Source organism: Colletes latitarsis, chromosome 6 (genome assembly GCF_051014445.1).
Source record: "Colletes latitarsis isolate SP2378_abdomen chromosome 6, iyColLati1, whole genome shotgun sequence".
In the NCBI taxonomy this organism is placed as follows: domain Eukaryota; kingdom Metazoa; phylum Arthropoda; class Insecta; order Hymenoptera; family Colletidae; genus Colletes; species Colletes latitarsis.
The window spans coordinates 18,929,609-18,947,914 of record NC_135139.1 but is presented as its reverse complement, the minus strand read 5'-3'; the positions used below and the strand labels follow the sequence as shown (position 1 = coordinate 18,947,914).

General features: G+C 44.0%; 1 protein-coding gene across 1 annotated transcript in view; it reads left to right on the top strand.

Annotated features, from left to right (window-relative positions):
- LOC143342554 (discoidin domain-containing receptor 2) overlaps window positions 1–10,671 on the top strand; it is a 150,124-nt gene extending 139,453 nt beyond the window's left edge. Inside the window, exon 9 of the mRNA XM_076766573.1 lies at window positions 267–10,671. Coding sequence (XP_076622688.1) covers window positions 267–434 — 168 coding nt within the window. The 3' untranslated portion in view covers window positions 435–10,671. The remainder of the gene's footprint in view (window positions 1–266) is intronic.
- The last annotated feature ends 7,635 nt before the right edge of the window (window positions 10,672–18,306 follow it).

The window sequence follows — 18,306 nt, the reverse complement described above, 5'->3', positions numbered from 1 at the left end:
TCTGCATTCAATAGACTTTCGAATGGCAGGATTAAATGTTTTTATGATTAAAAAACTCACGGTGTTCTTCATATTTTGATAAAGAACGAAAACAGTCAAAAATTAAGTGTATGCTCCTCTTTATATCAAACAATTTTGGTTCTAAACATTTTGTTACACAACGTGTAGTTTATAAGAAAAATTAAGGTGAAAGAGTTAAATGACAGAAGTATTTCGAAAGAGCTTGACATTTGCCGCTTCGTAATTAACAAAATCGTTGGTATTAGGCGTGCTTGCAGAGCTTTTTCCCTCCGCCGCCGCCCCCGATGAGCGCGCCACCCCCGCGAGGCTCCAGCAATCTGACGTACTCGAATCCGCCGAGCCCGGAACCAGTTTACGAGCGCGAGCGCAGAGGAAGCAAACGTCGCGAGCACTCGTTGCACAGATACGCGTAAGGATCTCTGGAGACTGCATAGTGCACGCGGCACGCCGTTGGATCAAAGGTACGACAGAACATCGTACGCGACGTAGAGAGATCACACGGTTGATCCAACCCTTCAGCATCCATGGGTCCTTCCGTAGATCATCATGCGTTTCTACTCCCATTCTATCAGACTGCGGAGAGACCTTAGCCTCCGTATCGAGTCACGATTTCAATTTGTACATAACCAAGTTCAAATCATCGACCCGTAGTGAATAGCACGGAACGAAGCTCGGCGTTCTGCCGTACGCGCTCGAGAAACTATGGATGCTGAAGATCTAGCGAGAAATTGTACGCGCTGTTAACGTCAACGCGAAGAAGAAGGAAGACGAGGACGAGGAAGAAGACGAAGACGAGACCGAGAGATCGAATCGACTGCAGCAAGCCGGAAAGCTTGCGTCGTTCTCTGCTTCGAAATGTCGGAACACCCAATTAGATCGAACGCGAGTCGGTATAACCAACGGTGCTTAGACGCAGTCGATTTCATCGTGATACTTCTCGACGAGCACTGCCATTGGCGCACTTTCCGAGAATACTATACCCCACTGTAGGTGTGTACCTCGAGTATCGTGCTCGAGAGGACTTAACCTACTTCCCGTAGGTAGGTGAACGGCGTAACCGGAGTTGTAACTACAATTGGCATATCAGTTTAACGACAGCGCGCGATAGCGGCGACGACGCTTCTGGAAATTCGGTCCGCGAACCCGCTCGCGGATGCAACGACGATCCCTGAAATCGACTCTTCGACCGGTGGTCTTCACCACCGTTACTATTTTCTGCCAGTTTTACCGAGTACTGGGTGTGCACCGCTACGAGAACCAACGTTACAAGCAATCTCTCGAGACGTAAGTAATTCACCCGGATTTTTATACACGACTCCAAGATTTTATAAAATTACTTTGAAACTTGAAAGAATTCCCCGAGATTCATATTTAATATACATTTTCTCCTGCAAAGTGCTGGGTGTTTGTATTTGTCAATGAGACTAAAATGAAAAAAGATTGTCGAGAAGAATTCCACGTTAAAAATGTAACTATTCCAGCTAAAAGTTTGTAATAAATATCGAATGGATTAAAGTCGTCGCGCGTTACGAGAAAGCATCGTAAAGCTTTTAGTTTCCTGTCGACTCGCAGTCTTCATTTACCAGAAAAACACTACATGGTAATAACGCGAACGCCCAGCACATCTTTCGCAGCTTTTTCCCCCGCGAGATACGTGAAAAAGTTATTTCAACTCTCTCTTAAATTCCAAGCTACGGGTGAGTTACAGGCTTCTCGAGCCCCACCCCGGAGGATACGCCTAAAAAAAGAGTCATATTTTTCGTTGATACCGCGCACCCATATACACAGACACACAGACACACGCGCAGACACTCGTAAAGGGCTCGCGTGTTTTTCCATTCGCTGCAACGTTTCTTCCGCGCCGCGTAACCGCGTCGACAAAAAGCGAATCGCGGCTTCGTTAGTGCCGGAGTTCCGCGAAGGAATTGTCATTCGCGATTCGTCGCGTTTCCGCGTTCCCTCCCCCCTCTCGCGGGGAATAACACACAATAAGGAAATCGCGTGCGCCGAACGACGAGCAAAATTCTCGTTCGGATAGAGCTCGAACGAAGAATAGTATTATTATTCGTTGCGTGGACGAGCAGAAATCTCGTTTGAATAAACGTTACGAATAAATTGCGATACGTTGATTTTGTCGATCGTTCGTTGTTCGAACGGAATTATGCTCCATGAATCATAGAATGGTATATTTCGCGTCGAACGAGCGAAACTTTAACTTCGTTCGAGCGAACGTTGCCGGGCGTTGTTTTTATTCGTCGTTTTTTATTCGAATGAAATTTTGACCGTGTCTGCGGCGAACCGTACGCGAATTTCCAGAAGCAGTCCGCGGGTTTAATGGTTTCGTCTGTTCGGCGCGCATGTGCAACCGGATCGAGCTCGCTATCGATCCGAATGAGGCGAACGATAAAACGAAACGAAAGAAACAAACCGAAGCTGCTTTTTTTAATAAGATGTTTATCCGGCCGTTCGACCGGATCGCGCGCGTTAATTAGGATAAACTTGTACCAGTAATCGACATGTTAATTAGTATAAACTTGTACGAGTAATCGACACGTTAAGGAAAATATAAGACTATATCGTGCTCGGAAACTTTGAAATTATAAAAGAAATCGTTCACCTTGGATGTTTCAACGTTTCTCGAACACATGTTTAATTACTGCCATTAGTTACTATTGAATTTACAAATTAGTTGGCGTAGAAAGTTAACGAGAAAAGTTGTAAAACATGGTTCGACGAATGATCTATACTTTGTCGAAATGATACGTACCGGGGATTACTGACGTATAAACGAACCAGTTTTTGACAGTGACAAACAGCGAGTCACCGTTTTCGTTTTTTCGTTACTTCAACACATCAAGCAAGAGTACCTAAAAAGTAATTACGTATGATGTTTACTTATTGGGGTATCTAAAATCCTTACAGGTGCAACCATTTGTTATTAAGTTGGAGCATTAATCAATTCACGGCCGTATAAATTTTTCTCAGTAACAAGACGAAGCAATATGATCACTAGGCTCAATGTTTCTTTTTAACTTGCTCGTACAACGTTTTAAGAATTTATTCAAGGAAGCAATAATAATCTAATTTTACAAGACTCAAGCGCTATGTTTTCTTACGAAGATATTAAGTTCAGAGAGACGATACAATTTTCATAGCAATAAATACCATATCTTCTAAGTGTCGTGCATGGTTTTTTAGTTCAGAAGAATTTTTCAGTGGTACAAGTAAAAAATAATTTTTCTCGCAAAAGAAGCAATAAATTTCATGCAACCGAGACTCGAGCGAATAGCAAACTAGACTAAATATTCGGCGGCTAAAATCTTTCAAAGGGGCGAACTAACTTCGAAGCTTAACCCTTTCCGCTCCGAATTTTCCTATTCGCGTTCGTTCTGACAACTTGATACCGTAGCAAGTTAAATTAATAAATTAACGAACAAACGATACATTCTAACGATCCCAAATATTTTCTGAGAAAATTCTGTTTCTAATTACCGAGTTGGTGGAACGAAACGAAATAATTATAAGATTATGAATAAAGAAACTCTTCGTTGGTCCTAAGAGCGGATCGATACCTGTCGTCTCAAGAACTCCAAGTTTAATGTTCGATGAAAACTGCGTGAAACGTCGATCGCTGGATCATCGTCGATTACTGATACGTTGACCCTAATTGCTGTTAATTGACGTCTCGGACGCGATCGGCGGATGTTTCGAGCTCGGTGGTGTGTTCGAACGAACGTTCAGCCTATCGTCGTAGCTGGAGTCGGCGTTGAAAAGAAAAGGAAGTGACGTTCGGTGATCGACGCGCCAGTATCGAGCGTTCCAGGGGTTAAAAAGTGGGGTTCGGAAGATTTGCGGGACAAAACGAGAACGTTAGCGAGCTTCGATCCAGCCTCACACAAGACTGACGTCAAGTAAATAATTGAGTATCCCGACTGTGCAACCGTGCGCACGCACGCGCGCGCACACATTCGTCGTATTATTTATTATTGCAGCATATAAGCGCCCTTAACGAATCTTTAATTTATATACATATATACATACACGCGTATATATGCGATATATACGAGAAGAAATATATATATATATAAATAGATATATATACAAAAGGTAAGACGTATTATCGGCGGATTTTAAGCATATGATAACGATATATTGTATAAGCCCGACTTTATTTCTCTATCACTTACCGACATCGCCTTCATGCAACGAGGAAAATCGAGAGATTTAACCGACGTAAGGAATCGACAATACAGGGATGAGACAACAATAATTAATACTTGTGTACGTAAAAGCGAGCAAAGTTGCGGGGAGTAAGTAAATAATCGTGTACGGCGCGAAGAAGGAAAACCGACCACATTGTGATATATTAAGGAAATTAATAATAATAAAATAATGCGAACGGGAGGAACGGAACCAGCTCGACAGCGACGAGCGAACGGGTACGAGCGGCGTCGAAAAATCTCGGTGAGGGTGGGGACCACGCGATGCTTTTTCGTTCAACTTTTTTCTCGCGAACGTTCCTTGTATTTTTTCTCGACGCTCGAACAATGGAATTCTATTCGCGAACAACGAATCGACGAACCAACTTTTGCCCGTGGCCCACGCTTTGTAATTTACGAACGAAACGTAAACGGAACAAAATTGTTACTCGCCGTTCGCGAATAAAATTCGCCACGATTCTGTTCAGAGTCCATCTTGTACGATTTAATTTTGCGTCCTGAGAACACTCCCACGCGTGACCCGCGGTACTCGTTCCTCGGCGAACGGAGGAAACCACGCGTAGCATCTACAACGATCCGGAACTTAACTATGTATATTTAGTGTTTAATCGTCGATATCGTCGCCACGTAGAATGTTAAAGTAAACCGTAAGAGTGACAGCTTCGAGTGCTTCGAGTGTAAATATAACCGTTAGGGACCTCGTGACACGTACACACACTCTCACACACACCTTTCAAGCGCCTTAAGTTGGGGGGCACTGAGCAAATAACTTCGTCGCAATAATAATCGTCGTTTACTTTTCTTCCTTTCGCGGTTTTATTCATTTTCGAAAGACAGAGAGGAGGTGCCGCGAACGAAGGCAGAGAAATATCACGTACAAGCGACTATCGTAAATAATTCAGCGGCGGACTGATAAGAGAACGGTCGCTTCGAGGTTCTTCGCCGTTTCACGGAGAGACTCTCGATGGTCGACTCCTATGTTCCTACAGACGGGACGAAATTAATTTGCCGCTCAAGGACACCGACAGGTTACCCCCACCGTTCCAATATTTCTTTCCACGACGTTCGAGCAATTTATATTTCCCTTACGACGTTCACAGTGTATTTTCCTTTTATAGATCGCTGCAATATTTAACCCTATTCTGAAAACTAAATTTCCTCCGCGCAAAAATTTACAAAACGCCACGTAAAATAGACTGAAGAAGCAATATACCTACTGATGGGTTAAGCTAGCACGAAAATCGTCGCAAAGTGTGGGAAGGTGGCCTCGAGGCGGCGAATTCACTTGAATCCGACTATACTCGGAGTCGTTCGGGTCTCGCGCCACCGATGACAGCCTTTACGCGAGCGCGAACAGAGAAAGCAGGGTGATCCTTATCGCGCGCCGCAATTTTTCACCGAACTTCTGCAATAACACCGGGCACCGAGCATTAAGTACCTTGAACTTCCTGCACTTCCAGTACCTAGGCAGTTCGCTCCTGGCAATAATCGTCAATTTATCTTAAGCGTACAGAGGCGGCAGGGAGCGACGTACACGCGCAGACTATACGTTAAGGAAGAATTGAATCAATAACGGGCAGGGGTGCGAGAGAATCGAGGGGGTGGATCGTAATAAGAAAAAAACGAAAAAAAAATAATAATAAAGAAAGAAAGGAAAGAGGATCGTTAAGACTATGCTCCTCTCCGGCGGAGAGGTAGATAAAGATGACGAAGGAAGGTACTTTCGTGCCTGCTCACAGCATACTTCTTTGGATACTTTATGGTTCCTTTGTGCAGCGAGGCTGCATGGCTACCGACATGTCAATGACATCGGTGCCGAGTGTGCACCGAGATCGCGGCGATATCGCACGCCCGTTCTAAACCGTTCTTGCGACCCGACTTCGGGCTTATTCCGCGCGTTCCACTAAATTCTGCGCCCCCGACGCCATCGCGATTTCCGGTTCGAACGTCTCGCAATTCTAAAACGACTACCGAAACAATTTACGAAATGCAAACGACTCTGCGTACAGAAGATTTTTACAACCAGATTTTAAGAGTCGATTCCGTTTAAACAAGTTGTAGCGTCAACGAGGCAAAGTTTCCTTTCCGGTCGAATGAAATTCAAGTAGAATGTGAATAGCATTAATTATTAAAATGGTGTAAGTCCGTGAACACGGGTGTTATTATGCGTCTAGACTCGCGACATCAATAAAGTATGACACGAGGGGATATTTCGTCGTACGTACCACCTGTCCACTATGATTATTTGAAGACCTTTCGCGGTAGTGACAGTAAAATATAAAATCATGCGTATTTGATCGATGAACCAACTATCGTCTTCGATGGAACTGTTCTGCCACGAAATTATTCGCTCGTTTAAACTATCCAGACACGCCATTACAGTTCAGGATAATACCACCGTGCGCAGTTTCAACATTTTCCAGTTCCTGTTCGAAATTTATCAAATTTTAATATCCAACCACTGCTACGGGACGAAGTTCTGACAGCTGACAGGGGCACATTGAACGCGCTAGGGCACTGCGCAGAAACTGTTCAAATTTTCGCTCCGCCGCAATTCGTTGATCAAAGTATACACTATTATATACTATATTCTATCTGTTTTCAGCTAGTACATAGTTTTCTATCTCCGAAGAGAATCATAAATTGTCCCTAAAACCAAAAAAAACTCGGTGTTTATAAAAATTTGATCAACTCCGATCGAAATAAATCGAGAGACGAGTCTGGCGATCTTTTTCTCTCTTTTTGCCTCGTGGATGCTGCAGACGCGACGTCAACGATTACCATTCCCCGGCAGCTTCTGTTTCCTGGCGCGCCCTTTATGAGCCACGTAATTTTTATTCCTGCCGCGACGTCGGTCTCGATACGCCGAAGATACGCGAACACGGTCCACCGATATCGGCGAGATACGACACGATCGGTTCCGCATCGGTACGCACGATACAGAAAACGCGGGGCTGAAGGGAACTCACGGGTATAAATCACCCGTTACAACCCTTTTTCAATCCGACATGAGAAATGCGGGAAGAAGCTCGCCGATAGCGGCGGAGAAAACTGGCCCATCTTTTATTCGACGACGACGTACGAGTGCGTGCGCGTACACGCGAGACCGAGAGTAACAAAAAAAAATAAAAAAAATAAAAAAACAAATAAAAAAGGAGACGAATGGAAACGCTGTTTGATCGACCGGGCCCCCGGGCTGCATTATGCGCTCGTGCGAGCCACGCACACGATCGCCTACGCGAGGATCATCGAGAAAAATTTGATGCAACTCTGCGCGTTGATTGCGCGAGCACGCTCGAGCGTCGGGACGAACTTGAATTTATGGATCGTCCGGATTGGTCGAGCACCGGTCTAGGAGATCCCGACAACGGAACGAAACGCGGGTCAGGTTGGAAATGTCCAAGCAGTGGTTACAACGCGGACAACCGTGGAGTACACACGGCGTAATTCCTTTTTGCTTCTAATTAGTTGTTTATAGCCGCGACTTGACAGATCCCATCGATCCTAACTGTTTTCGGAAATATTCGTTTTGTGCCATACGTTAGCTGGTGTCGAATGTTCTGGTTAGGTTCCAATGTGAATAGGAAATTGTATAGGAAAGATGAAAGGAGAGAATCTTCAGTTTAACGCGTATTAAATATACTAAAAGTTTAGACGCGTGCAGTTCCGAAACCACTAGTATTTTATTAATTATTGAGCCATTGTTAGAAGCGGCAAGGCCTCCCCTTTAAAGTGGTTTTTGGTTTTTGTCGATCCGACTTTCCGTTTTCGAGATATCGTAATTTATGTAAAAGGTAATTTTTAAAATTCCGCTCTCCGCCTTAGGAAAGGCTATGAACATGTATTAAAAATACTAAAACTTTAAACGCGTGCAGTTCCAAAACCACTAGTGTTTTATTAATTATTGAGCCATTGTTAGAAGCGGCAAGGCTTCCCCTTTAAAGTGGTTTTTGGTTTTTGTCGATCCGACTTTCCGTTTTCGAGATATCGTAAGTTATGTAAAAGGGTATTTTTCTTAATTTGACTATCTCTGTCTCCGTCTGACGCGTCGCGCTGGGCCTCTCTGTTTCGTACGTGACTCGTGGCCGAGTGACCTAGTGGCGGCGTAGTATTTCCAAGAATTTACTACGCACTGTCTACTATCTACGCGCGCGGGGGATGAATGAACTCGCGCGAACGCAACAAAAACGTAAACAAACTTCAGATGCTCGTATCTCCGAAACTAGCCACCGCATCGACTTGAAACTAAAATCCTCATATCTCCGGAACTAATAAAGCTATCGACTCTCACAAACGCTCATTTTAAAGGGCATTTCACCCTCTACATAATGATCACATCACCTACTATAATTTTTGCTATCTTCTATGTTTATTTTTAAATTAACTTTGACTTTATACACCCAATGAAGTTTCAGCAATTCCTATTGATTATACGACTGGTAAACAATGTGTAATACAGTAATAATTTTTAAAAAATGTAGTGGTATGCTATTAAGAGTTCTGAAAACGTATATGAATAATCCACGTTTTGTTTTTTTCTTGTCTTTTTGTGTGTGTCTTCTTGAGAACCGAACGAGGTTTCAAACGAAAGTCTATATTTGCCTCGCGAAATGCATCGAACGATTTCCACAAACGCGGTCGAAAATGGCTGGAAGGTAAGAGGATTAAGAACGAAGCGATTGCACCACCTATGGGGAGGGTGTGGGTCGTTCGATAAATAAGGTCGCAATTGCTACTAACTTCCATTCTATTTGTTTTAAATGTATGATACTTTATACCATTCCGCGAGACAATCTCTTTCCACGCCGAGACACACGTTTCAGCGCTTTATGTTTGCTTCTTTTATGGGGAAAAGCACTCTTCTGGCATAAAGTTTTGTTTCGATAATACTCACGTTTAAAAATCGATGAACTATAATTCTTTCATCGAATACTCGTTTGAATAAAGAGGTCATTAAATTGCGCGAAATTAAAATATACGAACAAGCATTAATAGATTTTGTAACGGTGAAAAAAAAAGTAGGAATTGGCATTTGGCGAAGAGATTTGACATCGGGGACAAAACATTGCTGCTAAATTAAATTCGGAAACTCTAATTTTGTCGAGTGATCGAACTGTCCATCGCGCGCTTATACATATGTAACAGTGGAGAGAGAAAACAAAGGAAATTGGCACCGATAGTTGTGAAAACAAATTTGACAACGGGAGGGAAAAAACGCACCGCCGCTAAATTCGGTTTGGAAATGAAATTAGGGGAATTTCGAGCGAAATCGAAACAGTTAGATTACACGGTAGAATTCGAAGTCTGTTACGTCGACGCTTTCACCCCCAATTTAACGCGAAAGCCGCTTACACGTTGACTGACACAGCGTCGATCTTGGTACACACTCGGCGCAAAGTCAACCCGATCGTAGTTTTGTTTGGATTACACCGGTTCGTCAAATAGTGGCCGAATAAAAAATGTATGAGCACCGCGGCGAAAGGTTGTCGCGTTGATCCGTGGTGCTCGGTGACAGAGACGCGCAAAAGTTTCGCTCGAACAATAAATAACGAATAAAGCAAACATCCAGCGACTTGTTTGCGAGGTTTATGCGGCGGTGGAGTTAAATTTCTATTCGTTCGTTGTAATATATTTGTAATCGTAGTTGTTATTCGTTGTTCGAGATTTGTATGCGGACAAAAAGTTTGCCCGTCTCTGACCAGTGGTGCACCGGGCATCGATCGTATAAACATGCACGACGCTAGACGCTTACGTGCTGCAGCACGTGCACGCGAGGAATAGAATAGAAGTTGGTGAGCAGGCACGATGACGGAAACAACGACAACGGTTAATATCATAGGTTTAATAGGGTCGACGGTTAGAAAAGCGTTCTCACCACCCCCGATGCTATTAACGCGCGCCGCATTATTTCTCAATGTATATAGCGATTGTAATTTATACGTATATGTGTAAACGTATTATAAATACGCCCGTCGACGCACGGGAGCGACCATTTTTGTATATAATTGTATCATATAGCGTAAAACGAAACTAAAAGCGAGAGAGAATGGTAAAGCATAGAACGATAGAGATGGGGAGAATGAAGAGTGTAAAATGAAAAAGATACCACTGTGAGTGTAATTATATTGATCAATAGCATAACGAGTACCGGATGCATATTTGATATTTGTGTGCCTGTATCCTTTTGTATGCTAACGAGATAGACGAAAATAAAACTATACATATTATATTGTACTAATTGCGACCCGTAGGGGAACTCTACGAGTAACGAGGTGCATAACGTGCACACACCACGAAATACACGCAAATGTGACACGCGTACAGAACACTCTTCCATGCATACACGAACACAGACCAGACTATCTGTCCTTGGATGGACGAAATAAAACTTTTAGCGAAGCGAAAAATCGAGTCTATAAATTCCCATGGAGCCCCGGCGACGATTCGTTTCATCCTTGACCCCCACCGATCCTTTTTCGTCCTTGCGTTCGCGTTTTCCGCGATGTAATTCGTCCGGTCACGAGTTAATTTAAACTTTTTACACGTTGTTTATCGATCCCTCGACGCATGGAACGTTTCTGGCGAATAAAAATGATCGAACCGGACATTTAATAATAACTGTATCTCGTTGATTTCCTGAGATCCCGATGAAAGGAAAACACCGATATTTAACATCGCTTAACGATGCAATTTTCTCGGGCGAATAGTCTAGATCGGATATTTTAAGATCAATGCTCACTGACGCTGAAAATATTAATAGTAGAGCAACGTGCCAATCATGCTTCGGAGCAAACAGCTTTGAGCAACAATAATGATATATCGGTGAACGCGCTCGGATATATTTAGACGAGGGACCGCGTCGGGAAATTATTCACGGGAAACAGGTACGCCTGGTTACGCGTATTATCAAAATTGATTTCACGAAGATCGATAATTTGGACGCAAATCGAGCAAGAAACAGCCGGAGGAGCACGGATTCATCGGAAGCTAATTACCAGGTAATACCATCATAATCCTACTGCCAGTTTAATACGGGATCGATAGAGATTCCATAAACGCTGCTTAACGTTAATGGATGAATTCCGGGTCAGATATGGTCAAACGTTTCATTATTGCCACGAGTATATTCTAGTCAATGTTCGTTATCCTGAATAGAAGAAAAAGCCAACAAAATTGTTGTCTGAAAAATTCACAACGTTGCATTCGTTACGCCGGGAATAAAAACTTATTTCGCTGTTTAAATATTTACAAACTGACGAAAAATAACGACAACTGGACCATCGAAAGATCTTAACTATTAAAAAGAATCACGCATCGTTTCACTAAATTTCAATCTCTGAGAAGAAATCAGAAGCTTAAAAACAAAGCTCCGGTTAAGAACTACCCCCGTAAGGGTTGGGGGAGCGTCGGTGATCGACGCACCAGCGTCGAGAGCGTTAATGGCCGGAATTTTAGGTCCGCGAAGATTGCAATGGCGAGAGAACGACGATAATAAAGCTGAGGCAATAACCACGAAGAGCGGGCCAATATTTTATTCGCGAGAACCGCTCGCGTAAAGGGTCTGGGCGAAGATTTTACAAGCAGACTGATGTAGCCGCGTACAGCTCGCGTCAAGGCAGGCTCTAGCAGTGGCTGTCGTCCTTTCATCGTACTAATTTGGCACCGTCAACGACGTCATTTGTCATTCTAATGGCCAGAACGACGAGCCACGTTTTTAATGACTGCAGGGCCAGAGCGGCACGCCTCGCCCCCTCGATCCGTGCTCCTCGCTTTTCCGCGCTTCTTTCCTCGCGAGTTCCTCTTTAATTTGCCCTCGACTTACACTGCTTTACGCTCCATTCGTTTGTTTCTCTCCGTTTCTTTTCCCCGTTGCCCTCTCGTCCCTCGCCCAACCCCGCTGCGTCCCATTCAAGTATTTTCTTTCAAAGAAACCCGGGATGCAAAGACGAGTCAGAGGCCACGGATGCTCTCCTTTTTCGTTTTCCACCCCTTTTATATTTCCACGGAGGCCTCCCTTTCAGCGGTTTCATATTTAGAACTAGCCACCGCGGGTCTTAAATCCTAGTTCCGCAAGATGCGTCGAGTGGTGTGTTTAAAACGCATTCTTTCGCGCTGAATGTAGATATATTCCCTCGGAATTATGCCCGACTCCTTCATTTCCGCCGCTGTTAATTAATTCACGAAGAGCTTTGCTCTGTTCTCTCTTTGTCCGCTCCTATCCGCTGCCCCCCTCCCTCCAAAACCCCCGTCTCTTTTATTCTTTAATTCGTTAACCGAGACGGATACAAGTTTCAGCGAGCACGAGGATAATTATACTGTCTTCGAATTTCGGGAAGAACAAGCAGAAAATCGTTTTAATTGTGGTTCAGCGGCTTGGCTCGATACAATGGAAATTTTACTTCATCCTTTTCCGCGGGAACGATGGAAGCGTATGGTGTCCAACGAACAATACAACCAGATGTGAATTTAAGCTACGGTCTGTCTAGTTTTTACCTTCGTGCAATCGTATTCAATGGAAAAAAGTTCCGCGTTTCTGTGTTTCTCGTTTCATAATTTCTTTGAACGAATCTCTTTGAAAACGAAAGATTTAACGATTTACTTTTAACAATGCACCGAAACTATATGCGGTTCGTTAAAAATTTTTCATTCCCAGTTTCGATGTTTCTGCTACCGGGGACGGAAAGCCTTCCATTTTCATAAAAGAAAGAAATACCACGGAATTCTTTTATTTCGATACATTATATGTTTGTATTTTCGTAGCACGTGGTTACCCGATATAAAATTCTCTTATCTTCTACCGTACTTAGAGAATAGACAAATCCTCTATATTTTTTAGATTTTGCTAGAGAGTCGATAATGGGACGGTGAAGAAGCGAACGCCATTTACTCGAGTACGATTCCAGCATCGGAGTTGCTGTTTGCACCCTCGCGAGAAAGTAGAATCGAGGTTGTAGCAGCCAAGAGGCGTTAATGCGGTCGCATTTACACGAAACAGCCCCTCAGACTATTTCTTGGGTGGTTCGATGGAGGTTGGGCGAATATAGCCGGTAGCCACAATCGGCTCCTCCACCTGAGAATGACGAAAAGGTGAGCCACTCGGTTAATGTGCTTCCTGCGCAACCCTCTAACGGCTGCCATTATTGTTTCCCATCCATCACGCGACTACTGGCTGGCAAGTGTTGCGACGGCAAATATATCCCACCCCGAAAATGTTGCTGCATCACGTCCGAAATTACGGTCGAATTCTAGGGAGGCGACGAGCGCCTTTGTGCGACGCCGAGTTCCGCTTTGACGACGCCCGTTATCGCGCGTCCTAATTTGCCTCCCGATTAGACGTTCGTCTCTGACGCTTACCAAGTTCCCGGATTGCGTGGATCCACCCTCGGAAAAGTCGAGTCGTGTCTCCTGTAATTGTTAACGAACGAACCTTCTGCTCGAAGGCGGAAAACGTCGAAAAAGATCGTCGAACTCGACAAGTTCCCCTCGACTAGCTAAACTTCCATATCAGAGGACTATTTTAATTCTATAGTCAAAAACATAAAAGTTTGTCTTGATAAATGTTATTTCGTAGAAGGTTGGACGTAGAATTTTGCCTGGTTGGTTGGATGGTCGAAAAAAAGCAGAGGGAGTTAGGTTGCGAGCTTTGAACTATGACAACGTGTCCGTGAGATTTCTGGTATGATAGAGCGAGCTTTACGGTAACTCCTGGCTAATAGGTAACTACGTCAGCCGCAAGTAAATCCGACCCTAGCGCTGCCCACCGCGGAACTTTGCGAACCGGATGCCAAAGCGTGGGGGTTCAACAATCGCGTGCCCCTGGAATTTTGCGCGTGCGGGCGCACAAATACGTGGTAACCACGAAATCACGGGACACGATGCATGAGTTGCCAGGCAAACACGATTTCACCCTGACCGGTCCAAAATTCGCCGATTCTCCATTACGATTCTAAGGAAACTGTAACCTCCTTCTATTTGCGATTCCCCTTTCGAAAAATCGCGAGAAAACATTTTTAAGCCGGCAAAGAGAACATCAAAAGTGAGAATTTAAAAATATAATTTTCACTTAAACTTTCGAGATATTGTAAATTTCAGAAGTAAAATAACGAAATTTGTATATAATGTTAAATGCAGGCATCAGTTTTCTCGCGGTTAAACTCCCGCCTTTGTCTGCAGAAAGATTCGAATCGAAGCATTGATCTCGTAGCGACCGGAAGCTTCACTTACGTGTTCGGTGTAATAATAATGATTGAGGTAGTATTGATCGAAATAAGCAAATAAAGTAACAGAGGACGCGTTGTACGATATACGAGGTCTGTTGAAATGTCAACTTTTATTCTGTTCGAAAATAGACTTTGAAAATTAAACGGGTACACCGTAAGTAGAAGCAGTAAGTCATGGACAGACGCACTGGGCAAATTCTATTCGATCAAATTTATTTATTTCGAAAACCAAGCATTATTCGAAAAAGTTTTATTCTAGGTTTTCGACTTACGTTTATCATGATTAACTCGAGGATTCAAGTGACGTCGAAACCATCGTACATTTAAAATAAAATTGACTTGGCGATTTATCGACGTTCCAGTCAAAGTTGACAGGAAATTTTAAACCGAATCCGAGTTCCCACGAACGAAGGCGATTTGCAATTCTGAAACGGACGATGTTTGATGTCGCGTCAGTTTCAAATTTGTTGCCAATTTTGGAACGAAGCATCGATATTTTCACTCAATCTACGCGTTGAAAGTCCTTTTCCTTGTCGAAAAATGATTCTTCGGATTAGAATAGCGTTTATTTGACTGCCTCATAGAACGTGAATAATGAGAACGCGTTGGATTACATCGCGCGAGCTTTCAAGAGATTAATCTCGAGCTGAGCCGCCCGATCCTTTAATCTCCTTCTCATTAAGTGGCGTTTTAGTACTCGGCATTAGAAATAAAGTCCCGCGTATCAGACGCAAAGGGGCCGCGCGTACGATCGCGAAATAAACGCGCCACAGTTTCGCTTAATTAAGACCTTAACCAGCGTACGTTTAATTGCCAAACAGGCGATGGTAAGGTCTTTTCAAAATGCAAGGGAAAACAATATTCTACTGTGTAACCAGAAATTGAAATTATCTTACAACAAACCAAATATACCGATCTTACAAGGAATCTTTGCTATGCCCGAAATATTCTCCGTTGTTTTTTCAGTCCTCTACTTTACGAGTTCCGTTTCCCTTCCTCGCAAAGTATCAAAGAACCCTGACCACCAGCGAACTATAATATTTCACGCAATTAGCAAGTTGATACCGATGACAAGTTTCGCGGAACCGTCGGTGAAAGGAATAGCGAACGGTTCGAAGGAGCGTCGAAGGAGGGTTCCGGCGATTCTTCAACGCGTTGCGACGCCGCGCCGTCAAGGAGTATCGGATGTCAAATGGCCGTGCTCGAAGACAAATATTCTCGCCACCGGAGAGAGATGCACACGCCCGGGGATCCCGTCGTTGTTCCTCTCAACGGGTCGTTAGAACTTCAAGCGTGTTCGCGAGGGCTCGCGACAGTTTCGCGGCATTATTTTTGCCCCTGTTTCCCTCCTAATTGCCAGCAGGAAGTCACTACTCAGCGCGATCCCGGCACTTCGATGCAACGACGTCCACCGTATCGCGAATAGCTATCCTCCCGAAAGGAACGAAAATTGCTCGGCAAATTCGTAACAGCTTTTATAATTGGCCAGACGCGACCGCAGCTCGCATCGGGGACGCTTTATTTTTGGACGGAACTGGAAAAGACGAAAAAGACGTCCGCCTCTTCGGAGAGCAGTCGATACCGCGGATAAAAAGTCGCGGCGTACCGAGGTCTCTCGGAAAACCGGGGATGCTATTCTTGCTCTTCGACCTATAAGAGTGGAAAGTAATCGAAAACAATGTTTCTCGATGCTTGCGATGTATACATTATTTATAACAATCCTAAGAAATGTTTACATAGAATAAACATTAGTTGTATCTTGTATCTTTAACCCTTAAGTGGACTCTCAATCTCAACTGAATTTAAGCATTAAAAAAATAATGAACTAACGGAGGATTACATAAATTTTCAAATAATTACATTGAGGTATATTAAATAATTATTAGTTTAAACTTGCGGAGGGTCGCAGCAGCCCCAATAATCCACTTAAGAGTTAATGCTTTGACAGCTACGTCAGTCATCGTGAGTGACAGGACGTTCCACTACGAAACTAAAACAATTAATTTTTAGCAAAGTTACGAAAATAAGTACCAAGTCAAATTTTCAATTATATAGTTTACAATATATTCGAATTTTGACTTGACGTTTGCACACAACGTACCAAAAGAAGAAGTAAGAAATAATTTTCTAAGTATTCTTAAGATAAGGAAGCCGAATCAAGTTCATTTCCCCTAATTTGTTCAACGGCTAACGCGATGGTGGATCGCATCGAGTCGTTAAAATTTGACGATCGAATGGTTCGTTCCCGGAAGCGTTTCATATTATCGACCATAATTTTAGTAGAAGCCGGGTCTTCTTCCTGACGATTACGCGTTTATATGACGAGCGTCGTGACGAAGGGGTCGACGACGTTCCCCGAAGCACCCTGTCGCTGACGTCTAGAGCAATAGCACGAGTGGCTTCGATGAAATTGATCCGATCGGTTGGTCCTCTCGAGGCCACTTCGCGAGCGGTGCTCGAGCCGTTCGCAGCGAAATGCTCGAAACTGACAGGCGGTCTGTCGAATTGGCTAGCTAAATTATATCCGAGCGTCGAGGAGCCGGGGACGATCTTTTTAATCGACCGATCGGACGCGACGACTCGCGTGGGACCCCGTCCGCGCTTCATTGTCCGCCATCGCTGGATAGGGGACCCTGAAGAGGCTGCCATTCAAATGTGCAACCAAGTTTCGCATGTGCTATGCGACCATTGGAACGCTCATCGTCCGTTCTCCGCTTGTGCCGATTATCTAATTGATCAATTGTCTCCCTGCCGTGATAATAAGCACTCATTTGATTAAGGCCACTCGTCGGCGTCGAACCTTTCCTTCTATTGCCTGGTTCCTGTTTGCGAGTTCCTGCGCGAATCACCGCGCAGTTGCTCGACCATCCCTCTGTAAACAGTTACACTATCGCGAAGATCCTCTCATTTATTCATCGAGTACTGTTCGACGTTTCCGGATACGTGTTGCTCTCAGAAAGGGTTACAATTCTCTTTGTCAAATTTGTTTTTTTTCGAGTTGATTACAGATAATTAGTTCTACACAGGAAAATGTAGCAATCGTAAGTAAGCTGGTGAAACGTAACACAGGGTGTAACCGTCCACCCGAGCTCGCGTTTCAAAGAGGGCGACCGGCTACGGTAGGGTCGTGAAACTCATCTCGGCGGTGAAACTAATTTCCGTCGTGAAATAAGAAATTTATTTAGCACTGAATTCGAAGCTCTAACGTCGACGTCTGAATGAAACATTGAGAGCGAAAGTACGCGTAAAACGTTCGATCGATGAGTCAATTTAATTGGAGGGTCCGCGATTGAAATGGCAAACGCACGGACCGTACTTGAAATTGAGGTTTCGCTATGGCGGGGCTGCTGAGAGGAACGAGATAAAGAATTGCTGTTTGATTGTACGGTTAATTCTTGCCGGGCCTTTTGCGCCATAACCGCAAAGCGACCAACCGCTGTGCACCCAGCTGCGGGAACATCGAAACCGACTGGTCATACTCTCAGTGGCTAACTGGTAATCATGTCCCTACTAGCGTTGCGGTAATGGTGCACCGGCGGGATTAAAAGTGCTCGTCGATATTAAGGCTTTCCTGTCGCTTGCTTCCACCCGCGTTTACAAGCGCCGCGCGCGTTTCGTCGGAGCTTTGTCGTCGAAACCGACCGTATTTCAGCTCGACGGTAATTCGAAGAGTTAATTCAATATCGGTGTTAAAGACTCAGGACAATTACAGGAATACTCGATTATCAAATAAACGTACCGACTTTCTTGAACGCGAACATAAAATAGTATGTCAAAGAAATGAAAGGGGCACGAGTCCCGTCGAATAACTCCGCGCCAAGTATTCCCGAAATATTTCGAAAATA